This window comes from Pseudophryne corroboree, chromosome 7 (genome assembly GCF_028390025.1).
Source record: "Pseudophryne corroboree isolate aPseCor3 chromosome 7, aPseCor3.hap2, whole genome shotgun sequence".
In the NCBI taxonomy this organism is placed as follows: Eukaryota; Metazoa; Chordata; class Amphibia; order Anura; family Myobatrachidae; genus Pseudophryne; species Pseudophryne corroboree.
The window spans coordinates 219,236,430-219,251,761 of record NC_086450.1 but is presented as its reverse complement, the minus strand read 5'-3'; the positions used below and the strand labels follow the sequence as shown (position 1 = coordinate 219,251,761).

The 15,332-nt window shown below is 43.6% G+C and overlaps 1 protein-coding gene across 1 annotated transcript; it reads right to left on the bottom strand.

Moving 5' to 3' along the window:
- Window positions 1-2,500: 2,500 nt before the first annotated feature.
- Window positions 2,501-4,600, bottom strand: LOC134943541 (uncharacterized). The gene is made up of 4 exons (XM_063932327.1): window positions 4,346-4,600; window positions 3,706-3,765; window positions 3,418-3,630; window positions 2,501-2,803 (listed from the first exon to the last, which is right to left on the bottom strand). Exons 1-4 carry the CDS (start codon window positions 4,497-4,499, stop codon window positions 2,757-2,759), a joined length of 474 nt encoding a protein of 157 aa, XP_063788397.1. The 5' UTR covers window positions 4,500-4,600; the 3' UTR covers window positions 2,501-2,756.
- Between the last annotated feature and the right edge of the window lie 10,732 nt (window positions 4,601-15,332).

The window sequence follows — 15,332 nt, the reverse complement described above, 5'->3', positions numbered from 1 at the left end:
CTATGTTAAGGTGCATACACATGGTGAGATATTGTCTATGCCCGATTTTGACTATGTAATTTCCCTTGAACTCCCCAGAGCCCAGAAGCACCGATGTTGTCTATACATAGGGGTAAATTTACTAAGCTCCCGATTTTGACCGAGATGCCGTTTTTTCATCAAAGTGTCATCTCGGTAATTTACTAAACTCAAATCACGGCAGTGATGTGGGCATTCGTAATATTTTGGAAGTTCAAGGTAAAAATCACGAATGAATACACCATCGGTCAAAATACGCCTGTTTAGATATGAATCTCGGTCATTTACTAACCATTCGTAATTGTAATATCTGCCGTGAAAATGCATTTGCGGCCGTGAAAAAATACAATTCGTAAAAAAGTCCTAAAAAAAAACGCGGCTGCTTTTGAAAAGCGTGTTTACATGTGTACTCAATTATCCATTACTCACACCTGAATGTTTGGCCCTATAAAAGTGTTCCAGGCACATTTTGAAATTCTCTCACTCTGAAATGGCGGCTGTGGTGTGTGCCAATGAATTTATGTTTGCTGTGGGATACCTTAGACTGCTCCATGAGGCTTCCAGAAATCAGGCCCAGGTAAGTGAACATGGTCAGCAGGTTATCCAGGTGCCGCGGAGGCTGCGCCAGCCTCGTTTTTTTAGAGGTCGTTTAAACTTAAACGCATTGTCCGATGATAGGGTCATACAGATGTTCCGCCTAAATAGAACCAACATTTTCCGCCTGTATGACCTTGTCAAACTGGGCCTAGACCCTGAGACAGCACGCTCTCGCTCTGTCTCAGGCCTACACTAACTCCTGGCTGTGTTACACTTTATGGCTACTGGGAGCTTCCAGGCTGTGGCAGGCGACGTGATTGGTATCTCACAGCCCACCTTTTCAAGATATTTGAATCAGGTGAGTCAAAAAATACATAGCCGGTTATGTCTAAGTGTTGCTTCTGTAAGTACAAACAACACAGTATTGTATAGAATACCTAACATGACACTCACCTTAGCTTGTTTAATGTCCACTCAGGTTTTGGATGTCTTGGATCCACATATTACTGCCTCAATCTGCTTCCCTACCCAGGAGTCGGAGTGGCGTGCTGTCAGGGTAGCTTTCTATGAGCTTGCTGGCATGCCCAATGTGCTGGGGGCCATAGATTGCACACACGTTCAGCTGAGATCACCTAGGGGCCGCCAATACATATATACGAATAGACATCTGGCCCAATCAACTAATGTCCAGGTGGTCTGTGATGCAAACTTTAAAATTCTGAGAGTTGTTGCAGGTTACCCTGGTGGCTGCCATGACTCGTTCATCCTCAGTCAGTCATCGCTCTTCGATAAATTTGAGGACGGACAAATGCCTAATGGCTGGCTGTTGGGTATGTTTAAAATGTTTTGTGTGTATGTCTTTTAACCACAAACTCGAGTTTTGACTAGGGGAATGAATAATCTAACACATGTACTAATGTTGACTATATCTGTTTTTCAGGTGATGGGGGTTACGGCTGCTACTCTTGGCTCCTTACTCCATTGTCCCAACCTGATTCTCCTGCTGAACACAGTTACAATCATGCACATAAGGCTACGCGGAATGTGATAGAAAGATGTTTTGGTGTGCTGAAGTCACGGTTTCGGTGTCTGGATAAATCTGCAGGCCTTTTGTTGTATAGTCCCTCAAAGGTGACTAGAATTGTGTTCTGCTGCTGTTTTCTCCATAATCTGTGTTTAAGTCAACATCTGGCACATGATGAGGGAGAAAGCAGTCAGCAAGCAGAGGAGTTAGAAACATCTGGTGACAGTGTGAGTACATATGTAGGGAGGCAGGTACGGCAAGAAGTGATCCAGCGGTATTTTTCTGGTAAGTTTTTGTAGGATGTAATTATCCTTGACTAAACACTTTGCAATACAATCAATTGTGTGTTTTGTTACTTACTGTTTGTTGTTTATAGTGGTGTGTACATTGTACTTAGCTTATGTTATCAATACATTTTCAGACATTACCCATGAAAAACATACATACACACATAGCAGCTTCAACAATGTTTGAGACGGACACAGGAAGTTGTGTGTTTGACAAAACTAAATTTTTATTGCGTTACTCAAATTTTTCAAAAGTCTTATTTTTTCCGCTTGTGTGTGCTGGGTGCTGTGCTTTGTGCTGGCTCACTGGCACGTGCTCGGGAGGAACGCCGAACAGGGGAGGTTACTGGCGTTTGGATAGGGGTCGTGGTTCCAGAGCTGGAGGTCACTTGTTGAGCTGCCATCAATGTTATGTTGTTGCTCAAATTATTTATGCTTGCATTCAGTTGTGTGTTGGTTGCAGTGTGGCTGGCTACAATCCAGGATAAAGACTCATTCACAACCTGGTTGTGCTGTATTAGTTGTACGAGTGTTTGTTGGTGGCGCTGTTGCTCATCAATGATGCGCGTTAAGTGAGCCAGCATTTGGTTGTTGTCTGCCCGTATTTGCTCCATCGATGTTGCGATTCAGCCTACTTGGACAATCAGTCTGCCCGAGTTGCGACTAATGCGCGGTAGATGATGGGGCAGACTGGCAAGGTGTTGGGTATGTGCGGTCAGGCTGGCATTGCTTTGGGCCTGTTGGCTTGTCCAACTGGACCAAAAGTCATCTGGTATTTGTGGCTGGGGTGGAGCTTGTGCCAGTTGTGGACTCATGGAGGCTTGGGGGATATCCTGCAGCTGTATTGGCTGGCTCGGGTCAACAGGTGTTAGTTGCAGTGTGAAGGTTGCCTATTGGTCTTGTCCCTGCTGGTCCACGTCGGCCATCAAGCTTGGCTCTGTATGGGGTGGCCAACATGCAATGTTTACTTTTCTAAAAATATATTTGCTAGTTCTAAACATTACTACATTCATAATACTCCATTTCTCAAGTTTTTAGAGTTGTTTTTCTTAACTTATAATTTGTTTGTTCTCAAAAAACATATATACCATCACAGGCGTGCACATAGACAGACTTGCGGAATCCTCACCTAACTACCTCCCCTCCACAGCATTACAGTGTTATGTCACCTCCCCTGTCCACGATATAGACTGCTTACCTGGATAGTCCAGAGGAGCGGAGCAAGTAAGCAGTCTACATACCAGACAGGGGAGGTGTGTGAACACTATAATGTTGTGGAGGGTGTTTTTGAAAAAAGTCATTTTTTTTTTTAAATTTTTATGTGCACGTGTGTGGTCAAAATATTTACAAATGTATGTTCTTTTTTAAAAATGATGTTGGCGATATCAACCACTAAGACATTGAAAAATTAAGCATTTGCACCTTTAACAATTGATGACGTAACATCACATTGCTTGTTATGGCAAACATGTAATCTCAACTCCAACTCACAACATAGTAACTGTACTGTGTAGATTATTTGCTATGTGTTTAGTTTCTGTTTTGACTCACCAGATAACTGAGGTGATCGGGGCTCATCACTCTGTGGACTCGCCAATAGTGCCAGTGGTGGCTGGGGTGACACTGCAGAAATGCGCCGCCTGGGTGGGGAAGATGGAGCCGCAGATTCCGTGCCAAGACGCCGTGTCTTACTTGGCCTCCTGGGTAAGTGCCCCGAGCCCTGTGATGGGCGCCTTAGAGGAGGTAGGCTTACAGAAGCAGAACCTATGAGAATATATAAACATTAATATTTTGTACTTCTATGTGTTTGCAGAATATGTGACTACAGTGAATTCTTACCTGCAATCCCAGCATCATCCTGAGTTGTCTGAGGCCTGTCTGGCCGGCTGGTCTGTCGGACTGTTGAAAAAGTGGCGAAAACATTATTACCATACTTTGTGTAAAAATTCTAACTGCAAAGCCTTAGTGTACTGTACCCATCTATTAGGTATTGTAAATTAAACTAATTTCTGCTTAAGATCTTCGTGCTTCCTTAATTTGTGGTGTATATCAAAATGTACATGGTGTTGCACCAAATAAATCTGTTACATTTGAGAATTATGTGTCAGATATTGCATAGATTGAATACTTGCAAATTGAACCAAAATGTTTATTTGAATTTGTAGAAACCTTTTTTTTTTAAAAAAAAAAATAAAATAAAAAAAAATGCTATTAGATACAACACCGATGTCCAAGCAATATCTCATAATAATTATTGCAAATACACATACCAGCAGGCATTGCACCTGTTTTTGCCAATAAAAAATAAAAAGCTACAGCCAAGGCAAAATGGAAAATGCAGTTTCTAAACACAAACACACCTTAAGGGTGCATAGGCCTGCAATACATGACCAACAATTTTTGCATCCTTTAACCTTTAAAAAAAACAACATTATAATTTTGAGGACATTTTACAATATTTAACAAATATCCAACTCACCATCCTGCGTGGGTCGGTCCGAATCCCGGACATGAGTTGCAGACACCACTTCTGCAGGAATCAGTGCCCGCACAGGCTCCTCCCACTCCCGATAGGTTGCCCGGAAAGGGGGGCCACCTCCGGTTTTGCGGGCTGATTTTGCCTCTTTGGCCATCTTGGCCTTGACACGCCGCTTTATGTCATAGAACCTCTTGCGACACGTGTCCTCAGTCCGCCTCACCACACCCTCACTATTGACGGCAACTATTACTTGCCCCCACAGGACAGACTTCCTGCGGGAGGACACCTTGCCAGCATCCTGACCAAACAATTGGCGATGGTGCTTCATCAGCTCACGCACCAACGCCATGTTTTCAGCATAGCTGAACTTAATATTCCTGCCAGTCTTGGTAGTGGTGCGTGGCTGCGGAGCTACAACACCATCACTATCACTGGAGAATGCAGCAACAGGCACCCCCTCCTCCTCCTCCTCCTCACTAACCTCCTCCCTCTCACTAACCCCCTCCACCTCACTAACAGCCTCCACCTCACTAACAGCCTCCACCTCACTACCAGCCTCCACCTCACTAACCTCCGCCACCACACTGACCTCTGAGTCTGACATGAGGACAAACGACACAAAACACAGAAAAATCAATACAAAAAACACTCCTCCACTACTACTACTACTACACACCACACAGCCAACACACACGCTCACTCACTCACTCACTCACTCACTCACAAACAATGACAAAAGACTATAAAAAAAAAACAAGGACAAAAAAGTTGACAAACTGTGAAAAAACAATACTACAAATATGACAAGACTACTTACACACACAGTACAGCACTCAACAATCACAAAACTCCTCTCCAAATCCACCAAAAACACCACCAAACTCACCAACTCCAAATACACCTTCCTCTCTCCTCTCCACTAGCTAAACCCACGAGGTGCGGTGTGTTTGGGGCGGTTTTATAGTAATATGCACAGACACTCCTCCTTCACGAATACAACCAATCACGGACGCGTGACAAAAACGAAACTTAGGACTAAAAACGCGGCCGCAATATCAAAATCACTGCCGTAACAGACATGTGACGCAGTCGTAAAAAAACCCACAAACACGGCCGCAAAACAACAAAATCGGCCGCATTCTACAGCTGAAAACCACGAATGACATCGAAATCGGAACAAAAGAAAAACCCGAATACGACAGCTTAGTAAATTAGTCGTAATCAATTCAAAAAGTTGCAGTTTTACACTTTCGATGTCATTCGTGATTGAACTTTGATCTGAAACGGGAAAATACGAATCTTAGTAAATTTACTCCATACTGTGTGATTTTGGCTATGTGTGATTTTGACTATGGCAAACTTTAAACTAGATAGTCAAGATTGACTTGCATACACAGTCTATTTTTTCTGTACACACCCAGTGCGATATGCACTAACTTTCCGTGCGATTTTGACTATATAGTCAAAATCGCAAGGTTATATTGCACCGTGTGTATGCACCTTCAGACTGATTATCGCAGATTTCATAATTCATTTTGATAATAATTTGTATGTTGTATTATGCATATTTGTATGATAAAAAAGCATTTTTTGTTGATTTGTTCTGCTAGACACATTCCTATGTTTCAATGTTATTTGTATGGGTAGTATCTACCAAAGTTATTTGTTTTTGTGTATGAGTCTAAATACATTAATTTACAAACATAAACACCACTTTAATGTGTTTATGTAGTATTATATAGTGGTGTTGAACAAAAAAAACCTGTGGTAAATAGGGGTGTGCACCGGGCCAAATCATGGGTTTTGGGTTATAGTTTTGGATCTGTATCTACTTTGTGTTTTGTATCTGGATTGGGTTTGCCAAAACCGCCCTTGCAGGTTTTGGTTTTGGAACTATGTTTTAGTAAAATCATAAAAACACCTAAAATTACAGAATTTTTGCCTGTTTGTGTTCCTACAGTATTAGTAACCTCAATAACATTAATTTTCATCAATTTTCCAGTCAATTTTGACCATTTCACAAACATTTACCAAAGCCTGGCTAAGCAACAGAGCAGCGGCACTGACACAAGGCAGTTATTTCTGTTAGAGATGTGCACCGGAAATTTTTTGTGTTTTGTGTTTTGGTTTGGATTCGGTTCCGCGGCCGTGTTTTGGATTCGGACGCGTTTTGGCAAAACCTGCCTGAACATTTTTTGTCGAATTCGGGTGTGTTTTGGATTCGGGTGTTTTTTTACAAAAAATCCTCAAAAACAGCTTAAATCATAGAATTTGGGGATCATTTTGATCCCATAGTATTATTAAACTCAATAACCATAATTTCCACTAATTTCCAGTCTATTCTGAACACCTCACACCTCACAATATTATTTTTAGTCCTAAAATTTGCACCGAGGTCGCTGGATGACTAAGCTAAGCGACCCAAGTGGCCGACACAAACACATGACCCATCTAGGAGTGGCACTGCAGTGTCAGACAGGATAGCAGATTTAAAAAATAGTCCCCAAACAGCACATGATGCAAAGAAAAAAAGAGGTGCAATGAGGTAGCTGTGTGACTAAGCTAAGCGACCCAAGTGGCCGACACAAGCACCTGGCCCATCTAGGAGTGGCACTGCAGTGTCAGACAGGTTGGCAGATTAAAAAAATAGTCCCCAAACAGCACATGATGCAAAGAAAAAAAGAGGTGCACCAAGGTCGCTGTGTGACTAAGCTAAGCGACCCAAGTGGCCGACACAAACACCTGGCCCATCTAGGAGTGGCACTGCAGTGTCAGACAGGATGGCAGATTTAAAAAATAGTCCCCAAACAGCACATGATGCAAAGATAAAATAAAGAAAATAGAGGTGCAAGATGGAATTGTCCTTGGGCCCTCCCACCCACCCTTATGTTGTATAAACAGGACATGCACACTTTAACAAACCCATCATTTCAGCGACAGGGTCTGCCACACGACTGTGGCTGAAATGACTGTTTGGTTTGGGCCCCCAACAAAAAAGAAGCAATCAATCTCTCCTTGCACAAACTGGCTCTACAGAGGCAAGATGTCCACCTCCTCCTCATCGTCCAATTCCTCACCCCTTTCACTGTGTACATCCTCCTCCTCACAGATTATTAATTCGTCCCCACTGGAATCCACCATCTCAGGTCCCTGTGTACTTTCTGGAGGCAATTGCTGCTGGTGAATGTCTCCACGGAGGAATTGATTATAATTCATTTTGATGAACATCATCTTTTCATTTTGTGGAAGTAACCTCATACGCTGATTGCTGACAAGGTGACCGGCTGCACTAAACACTCTTTTTGGAGTATACACTGGAGGGGAGGCAACTTAGGTAAAATAAAGCCGGTTTGTGCAAGGGCCTCCAAATTGCCTCTTTTTCCTGCCAGTATACGTACGGACTGTCTGACGTGCCTACTTGGATGCGGTCACTCATATAATCCTCCACCATTCTTTCAATGGTGACAGAATCATATGCAGTGACAGTAGACGACATGTCAGTAATCGTTGGCAGGTCCTTCAGTCCAGACCAGATGTCAGCACTCGCTCCAGACTGCCCTGCATCACCGCCAGCGGGTGGGCTCAGAATTCTTAGCCTTTTCCTCGCAGCCCCAGTTGCGGTAGAATGTAAAGGAGGAGCTGTTGACGGGTCACGTTCCGCTTGACTTGACAATTTTCTCAACACCAGGTCTTTGAACCTCTGCAGACTTGTGTCTGCCGGAAAGAGAGATACAACGTAGGTTTTAAATCTAGGATCGAGCACGGTGGCCAAAATGTAGTTGTCTGATTTCAACAGATTGACAACGCCTGAATCCTGGTTAAGCGAATTAAGGGGTCCATCCACAAGTCCCACATGCCTAGCGGAATCGCTCCATTTTAGCTCCTCTTTCAATCTCTCCAGCTTCTTCTGCAAAAGCCTGATGAGGGGAATGACCTGACTCAGGCTGTCTGAACTGAACTGACTTCACGTGTGGCAAGTTCAAATGGTTGCAGAATCTTGCACAACGTTGAAATCATTCTCTACTGCGCTTGAGTCAGGTGCATTCCCCCTCCTTTGCCTATATCGTAGGTAGCTGTGTAGGCTTGTATGGCCTTTTGCTGCTCCTCCATCCTCTGAAGCATATAGAGGGTTGAATTCCACCTCGTTACCACTTCTTGCTTCAGATGATGGCGGGGCAGGTTCAGGAGTGTTTGCTGGTGCTCCAGTCTTCGGCATGCGGTGGCTGAATGCTGAAAATGGCCCGCAATTTTTCGGGCCACCGACAGTATCTCTTGCACGCCCCTGTCGTTTTTTAAATAATTCTGCACCACCAAATTCAATGTATGTGCAAAACATGGGACGTGCTGGAATTTGCCCACATGTAATGCACGCACAATATTGGTGGCGTTGTCCGATGTCACATATCCCCAGGAGAGTCCAATTGGGATAAGCCATTCTGCGATGATGTTCCTCAGTTTCCATAAGAGGTTGTCAGCTGTGTGCCTCTTATGGAAAGCGGTGATACAAAGCATAGCCTGCCTAGGATCGAGTTGGCGTTTGCGAGATGCTGCTACTGGTGCCGCCGCTGCTGTTCTTGCTGCAGGAGGCAATACATCTACCCAGTGGGCTGTCAGTCATATAGTCCTGAGTCTGCCCTGCTCCACTTGTCCACATGTCCGTGGTTAAGTGGACATTGGGTACAACTGCATTTTTTAGGACACTGGTGACTCTTTTTCTGACATCTGTGTACATTCTCGGTATCGCCTGCCAAGAGAAATGGAACCTAGATGGTATTTGGTACCGGGGACACACTACCTCAAGCAATTCTCTAGTTCCCTGTGAATTAACGCTGGATACCGGACACACGTTTAACACCACCGAAGCTTCCAAGACCTGAGTTATCCGCTTTGCAGCAGGATGACTGCTGTGATATTTCATCTTCCTTGCAAAGGACTGTTGGACAGTCAATTGCTTACTGGAAGTAGTACAAGTAGTCTTCCGACTTCCCCTCTGGGATGACGATCGACTCCCAGCAGCAACAACAGCAGCACCAGCAGCAATAGGCGATACACTCAAGGATGCATCGGAGGAATCCCAGGCAGGAAAGGACTCGTCAGATTTGAAAGTGACATGGCCTACAGGACTATTGGCTTTCCTGTCTAAGGAGGAAATTGACACTGAGGGAGTTGGTGGTGTGGTTTGCAGGAGCTTGGTTACAAGAGGAAGAGATTTAGTTGTCCGTGCACTGCTTCCGCTGTCACCCAAAGTATTTGAACTTGTCAATGACTTCTGATGAATGCACTCCAGGTGACGTATAAGGGAGGATGTTCCTAGGTGGTTAACGTCCTTACCCCTACTTATTACAGCTTGACAAAGGCAACACACGGCTTTACACCTGTTGTCCGCATTTCTGTTAAAATAATTCCACACCGAAGAGGTGATTTTTTTTTTAATTTGACCAGGCATGTCAATGGCCATATTCGTCCCACGGACAACAGGTGTCTCCCCGGGTGCCTGACTTAAACAAACCACCTCACCATCAGAATCCTCCTTGTCAATTTCCTCCTCAGCGCCAGCAACACCCATATCCTCATCCTGGTGTACTTCAACAGTGACATCTTCAATTTGACTATCAGGAACTGGACTGCGGGTGCTCCTTCCAGCACTTGCAGGGGGCGTGCAAATGGTGGAAGGCGCCACCTCTTCCCGTCCGGTGTTGGGAAGGTCAGGCATCGTAACCGACACAATTGGACTCTCCTTGGGGATTTGTGATTTAGAAGAACGCACAGTTCTTTGCTGTGCTTTTGCCAGCTTAAGTCTTTTCAATTTTCTAGCGAGAGGATGAGTGCTTCCATCCTCATGTGAAGTTGAACCACTAGCCATGAACATAGGACATGGTCTCAGCCGTTCCTTGCCACTCCGTGTCGTAAATGGCATATTGGCATGTTTACGCTTCTCATCAGACGCTTTTCATTTTGATTTTTGGGTCATTTTACTGAACTTTTGTTTTTTGGATTTTACATGCTCTTTACTATGACATTGGGCATCGGCCTAGGCAGATGACGTTGATGGCATTTCATCGTCTCGGCCATGACTAGTGGCAGCAGCTTCAGCACGAGGTGGAAGTGGATCTTGATCTTTCCCTATTTTACCCTCCACATTTTTGTTCTCCATTTTTTAATGTGTGGAATTATATGCTGTACCGTACTGCTATATATTATATACTGGTGGTCAGCAAAATTATGCACTGTCCTTCTACTACAAAAAATGCGCACAACTAAAATGCACCACAGGTATGGATGGATAGTATACTTGATGACACAGAGGTAGGTAGAGCAGTGGCCTACTGTACCGTACTGCTATATATTATATACTTGTGGTCAGCAAAATTATGCACTGTCCTCCTACTACTGTGCACAACTACTAAAATGCACCACAGCAATGGATGGATAGTATACTTGACGACACAGAGGTAGGTAGAGCAGTGGCCTACTGTACCCTACTGCTATATATTATATACTGGTGGTCAGCAAAATTATGCACTGTACTCCTACTACTGCGCACAACAACGAAAATGCACCACAAGTATGGATGGATAGTATACTTGACGACACAGAGGTATGTAGAGCAGTGGCCTACTGTACCGTACTGCTTTATATTATATACTGGTGGTCAACAAAATTATGCACTGTACTCCTACTACTGCGCACAACAACTAAAATGCACCACAGGTATGGATGGATAGTATACTTGATGACACAGAGGTAGGTAGAGCAGTGGCCTACTGTACCGTACTGCTTTATATTATATACTGGTGGTCAACAAAATTATGCACTGTCCTTCTACTACTGCGCACAACAACTAAAATGCACCACAGGTATGGATGGATAGTATACTTGATGACACAGAGGTAGGTAGAGCAGTGGCCTACTGTACCGTACTGCTATATATTATATACTGGTGGTCAGCAAAATTATGCATTGTACTCCTACTACTGCGCACAACAACTAAAATGCACCACAGGTATGGATGAATAGTAAACTTGACGACACAGAGGTAGGTAGAGCAGTAGACTACTGTACCGTACTGCTATATATTATATACTGGTGGTCAGCAAAATTATGCACTGTCCTCCTACTACTGCGCACAACAACTAAAATGCACCACAGGTATGGATGAATAGTAAACTTGACGACACAGAGGTAGGTAGAGCAGTGGCCTACTGTGCCGTACTGCTATATATTATATACTGGTGGTCTGAAAAATTATGCACTGTCCTCCTACTACTGCGCACAACAACTAAAATGCACCACAGTTATGGATGGATAGTATACTTGACAACACAGAGGTAGGTAGAGCAGTGGACTACTGTACCGTACTGCTATATATTATATACTGGTGGTCAGCAAAATTATGCACTGTCCTCCTACTACTGCGCACAACAACTAAAATGCACCACAGGTATGGATGGATAGTAAACTTGATGACACAGAGATAGGTAGAGCAGTGGCCTACTGCACCATACTGCTATATATTATATACTGGTGGTCAGCAAAATGATGCACTGTCCTCCTACTACTGCGCACAACAACTAAAATGCACCACAGGTATGGATGGATTGTATACTTGACAACACAGAGGTAGGTAGAGCAGTGGACTACTGTACCGTACTGCTATATATTATATACTGGTGGTCAGCAAAATTATGCACTGTCCTCCTACAACTTGGCACAACAACTAAAATGCACCACAGGTATGGATGGATAGTATACTTGACGACACAGAGGTAGGTAGAGCAGTGGCCTACTGTACCGTACTGCTATATATTATATACTGGTGGTCAGCAAAATTATGCACTGTCCTCCTACTACTGCGCACAACAACTAAAATGCACCACAGGTATGGATGGATAGTATACTTGACGACACAGAGGTAGGTAGAGCAGTGGCCTACTGTACCGTACTGCTATATATTATATACTGGTGGTCAGCAAACTTATGCACTGTCCTCCTACTACTGCGCACAACAACTAAAATGCACCACAGGTATGGATGGATAGTATACTTGACAACACAGAGGTAGGTAGAGCAGAGGCCTACTGTACCGTACTGCTATATATTATATACTGGTGGTCAGCAAAATTTGGCACTGTCCTCCTACTACTGCACACAACAACTAAAATGCACCACAGGTATGGATGGATAGTATACTTGACGACACAGAGGTAGGTAGACCAGTGTCCTACTGTACCGTACTGCTATATATTATATACTGGTGGTCAGCAAAATTATGCACTGTTCTCCTACTACAGCACACAACTAAAATGCACCACAGGTATGGATGGATAGTATACTTGACGACACAGAGGTAGGTAGAGCAGTGGACTACTGTACCGTACTGCTATATATTATACACTGGTGGTCAGCAAAATGATGCACTGTCCTCCTACTACTGCGCACAACAACTAAAATGCCCCACAGGTATGGATGGATAGTATACTTGATGACACAGAGGTAGGTAGAGCAGTGGACTACTGTCCCGTACTGCCATATATTATATACTGGTGGTCAGCAAAATGATGCATTGTACTCCTACTACTGCGCACAACAACTAAAATGCACCACAGTATGGATGGATAGTATAAATTGACGACAAAGAGGTAGGTAGAGCAGTGGCCTACTGTACCGTACTGCTATATATTATATACTGGTGGTCAGCAAAATTATGCACTGTCCTCCTACTACTGCACACAACAACTAAAATGCACCACAGGTATGGATTAGTATACTTGTTGACACAGAGGTAGGTAGAGCAGTGTCCTACTGTACCGTACTGCTATATAATATATACTGGTGGTCAGCAACATTATGCAGTGTACTCCTACTATATATACTGTGCACAACTAAAATGCACCACAGGTATGGATGGATAGTATACTTGACGACACAGAGGTAGGTAGAGCAGTGGCCTACTGTACCGTACTGCTATATATTATATACTGGTGGTCAGCAAAATTATGCACTATCCTCCTACTACTGTGCACAACAACTAAAATGCACGACAGGTATGGATGGATAGTATACTTGACGACACAGAGGTAGGTAGAGCAGTGGACTACTGTACCGTACTGCTATATATTATATACTGGTGGTCAGCAAAATTATGCACTGTCCTCCTACTACTGCGCACAACAACTAAAAAGCACCACAGGTATGGATGGATAGTATACTTGACGACACAGAGGTAGGTAGAGCAGTGGCCTACTGTACCGTACTGCTATATATTATATACTGGTGGTCAGCAAAATTCTGCACTGTCCTCCTACTACTATACACAACAACTAAAATGCACCACAGGTATGGATGGATAGTATACTTGACGACACAGAGGTAGGTAGAGCAGTATCCTACTATACCGTACTGTTATATATTATTTACTGGTGGTCGGCAACATTATGCACTGTACTCCTAAAATATATACTGCGCACAACTAAAATGCACCACAGGTATGGATGGATAGTATACTTGACGACACAGAGGTAGGTAGAGCAGTGGCATACTGTACCGTACTGCTATATATTATATACTGGTGGTCAGCAAAATTATGCACTGTCCTCCTACTACTGTGCACAACAACTAAAATGCACGACAGGTATGGATGGATAGTATACTTGACGACACAGAGGTAGGTAGAGCAGTGGACTACTGTACCGTACTGCTATATATTATATACTGGTGGTCAGCAAAATTATGCACTGTCCTCCTACTACTGCGCACAACAACTAAAAAGCACCACAGGTATGGATGGATAGTATACTTGACGACACAGAGGTAGGTAGAGCAGTGGCCTACTGTACCATACTGCTATATATTATATACTGGAGGTCAGCAAAATTCTGCACTGTCCTCCTACTACTATACACAACAACTAAAATGCACCACAGGTATGGATGGATAGTATACTTGAAGACACAGAGGTAGGTAGAGCAGTGTCCTACTATACCGTACTGTTATATATTATATACTGGTGGTCAGCAACATTATGCACTGTACTCCTAAAATATATACTGCGCACAAATAAAATGCACCACAGGTATGGATGGATAGTATACTTGACGACACAGAGGTAGGTAGAGCAGTGGCCTACTGTACCGTACTGCTATATATTATATACTGGTGGTCAGCAAAATTATGCACTGTCATCCTACTACTGCGCACAACAACTAAAATGCACCACAGGTATGGATGGATAGTATACTTGAGGACACAGAGGTAAGTAGAGCAGTGGACTACTGTACCGTACTGATATAATACTGGTGGTCACTGGTCAGCAAAATTCTGCACTGTCCTCCTACTATATACTACAATGCAGCTCAGATATGGAGCTTTTTTCAGGCAGAGAACGTATAATACTGGTGGTCACTGGTCAGCAAAACTCTGCACTGTCCTCCGACTATATAATACTGGTGGTCCCCAGTCCCCACAATAAAGCACACTGAGCACAGATATTTGCAGCACACTGAGCACAGATATGGAGCGTTTTTCAGGCAGAGAACGTAGATATTTTCAGCACACTGAGCACAGATATTTGCAAGCACACTGAGCACAGATATTTGCAGCACACTGAACACAACTGAGAGAACGCTGCACGTCCTCTCCCTATCATCTCCAATGCACGAGTGAAAATGGCGGCGACGCACGGCTCCTAATATAGAATACGAATCTCGCAAGAATACGACAGCGGGATGATGGCGTTCGGGCGCGCTCGGGTTAACGGAGCAAGGCGGGAAGATTTGAGTCTGCCTCGGAACCGTGTAAAATGTGTGAAGTTCGGGGGGGTTCGGATTCCGAGGAACCGATCCCGCTCATCTCTAATTTCTGTGTTTTAAAAAATGTTTTAAAAATGAGTCATGTATTAGCAATAACCAATTGAACCAACTCACAAGTACTATAAATAGAAAACAATCCAACACAGAAATTTCCTGAGAATCATGTTTAGAATATCATT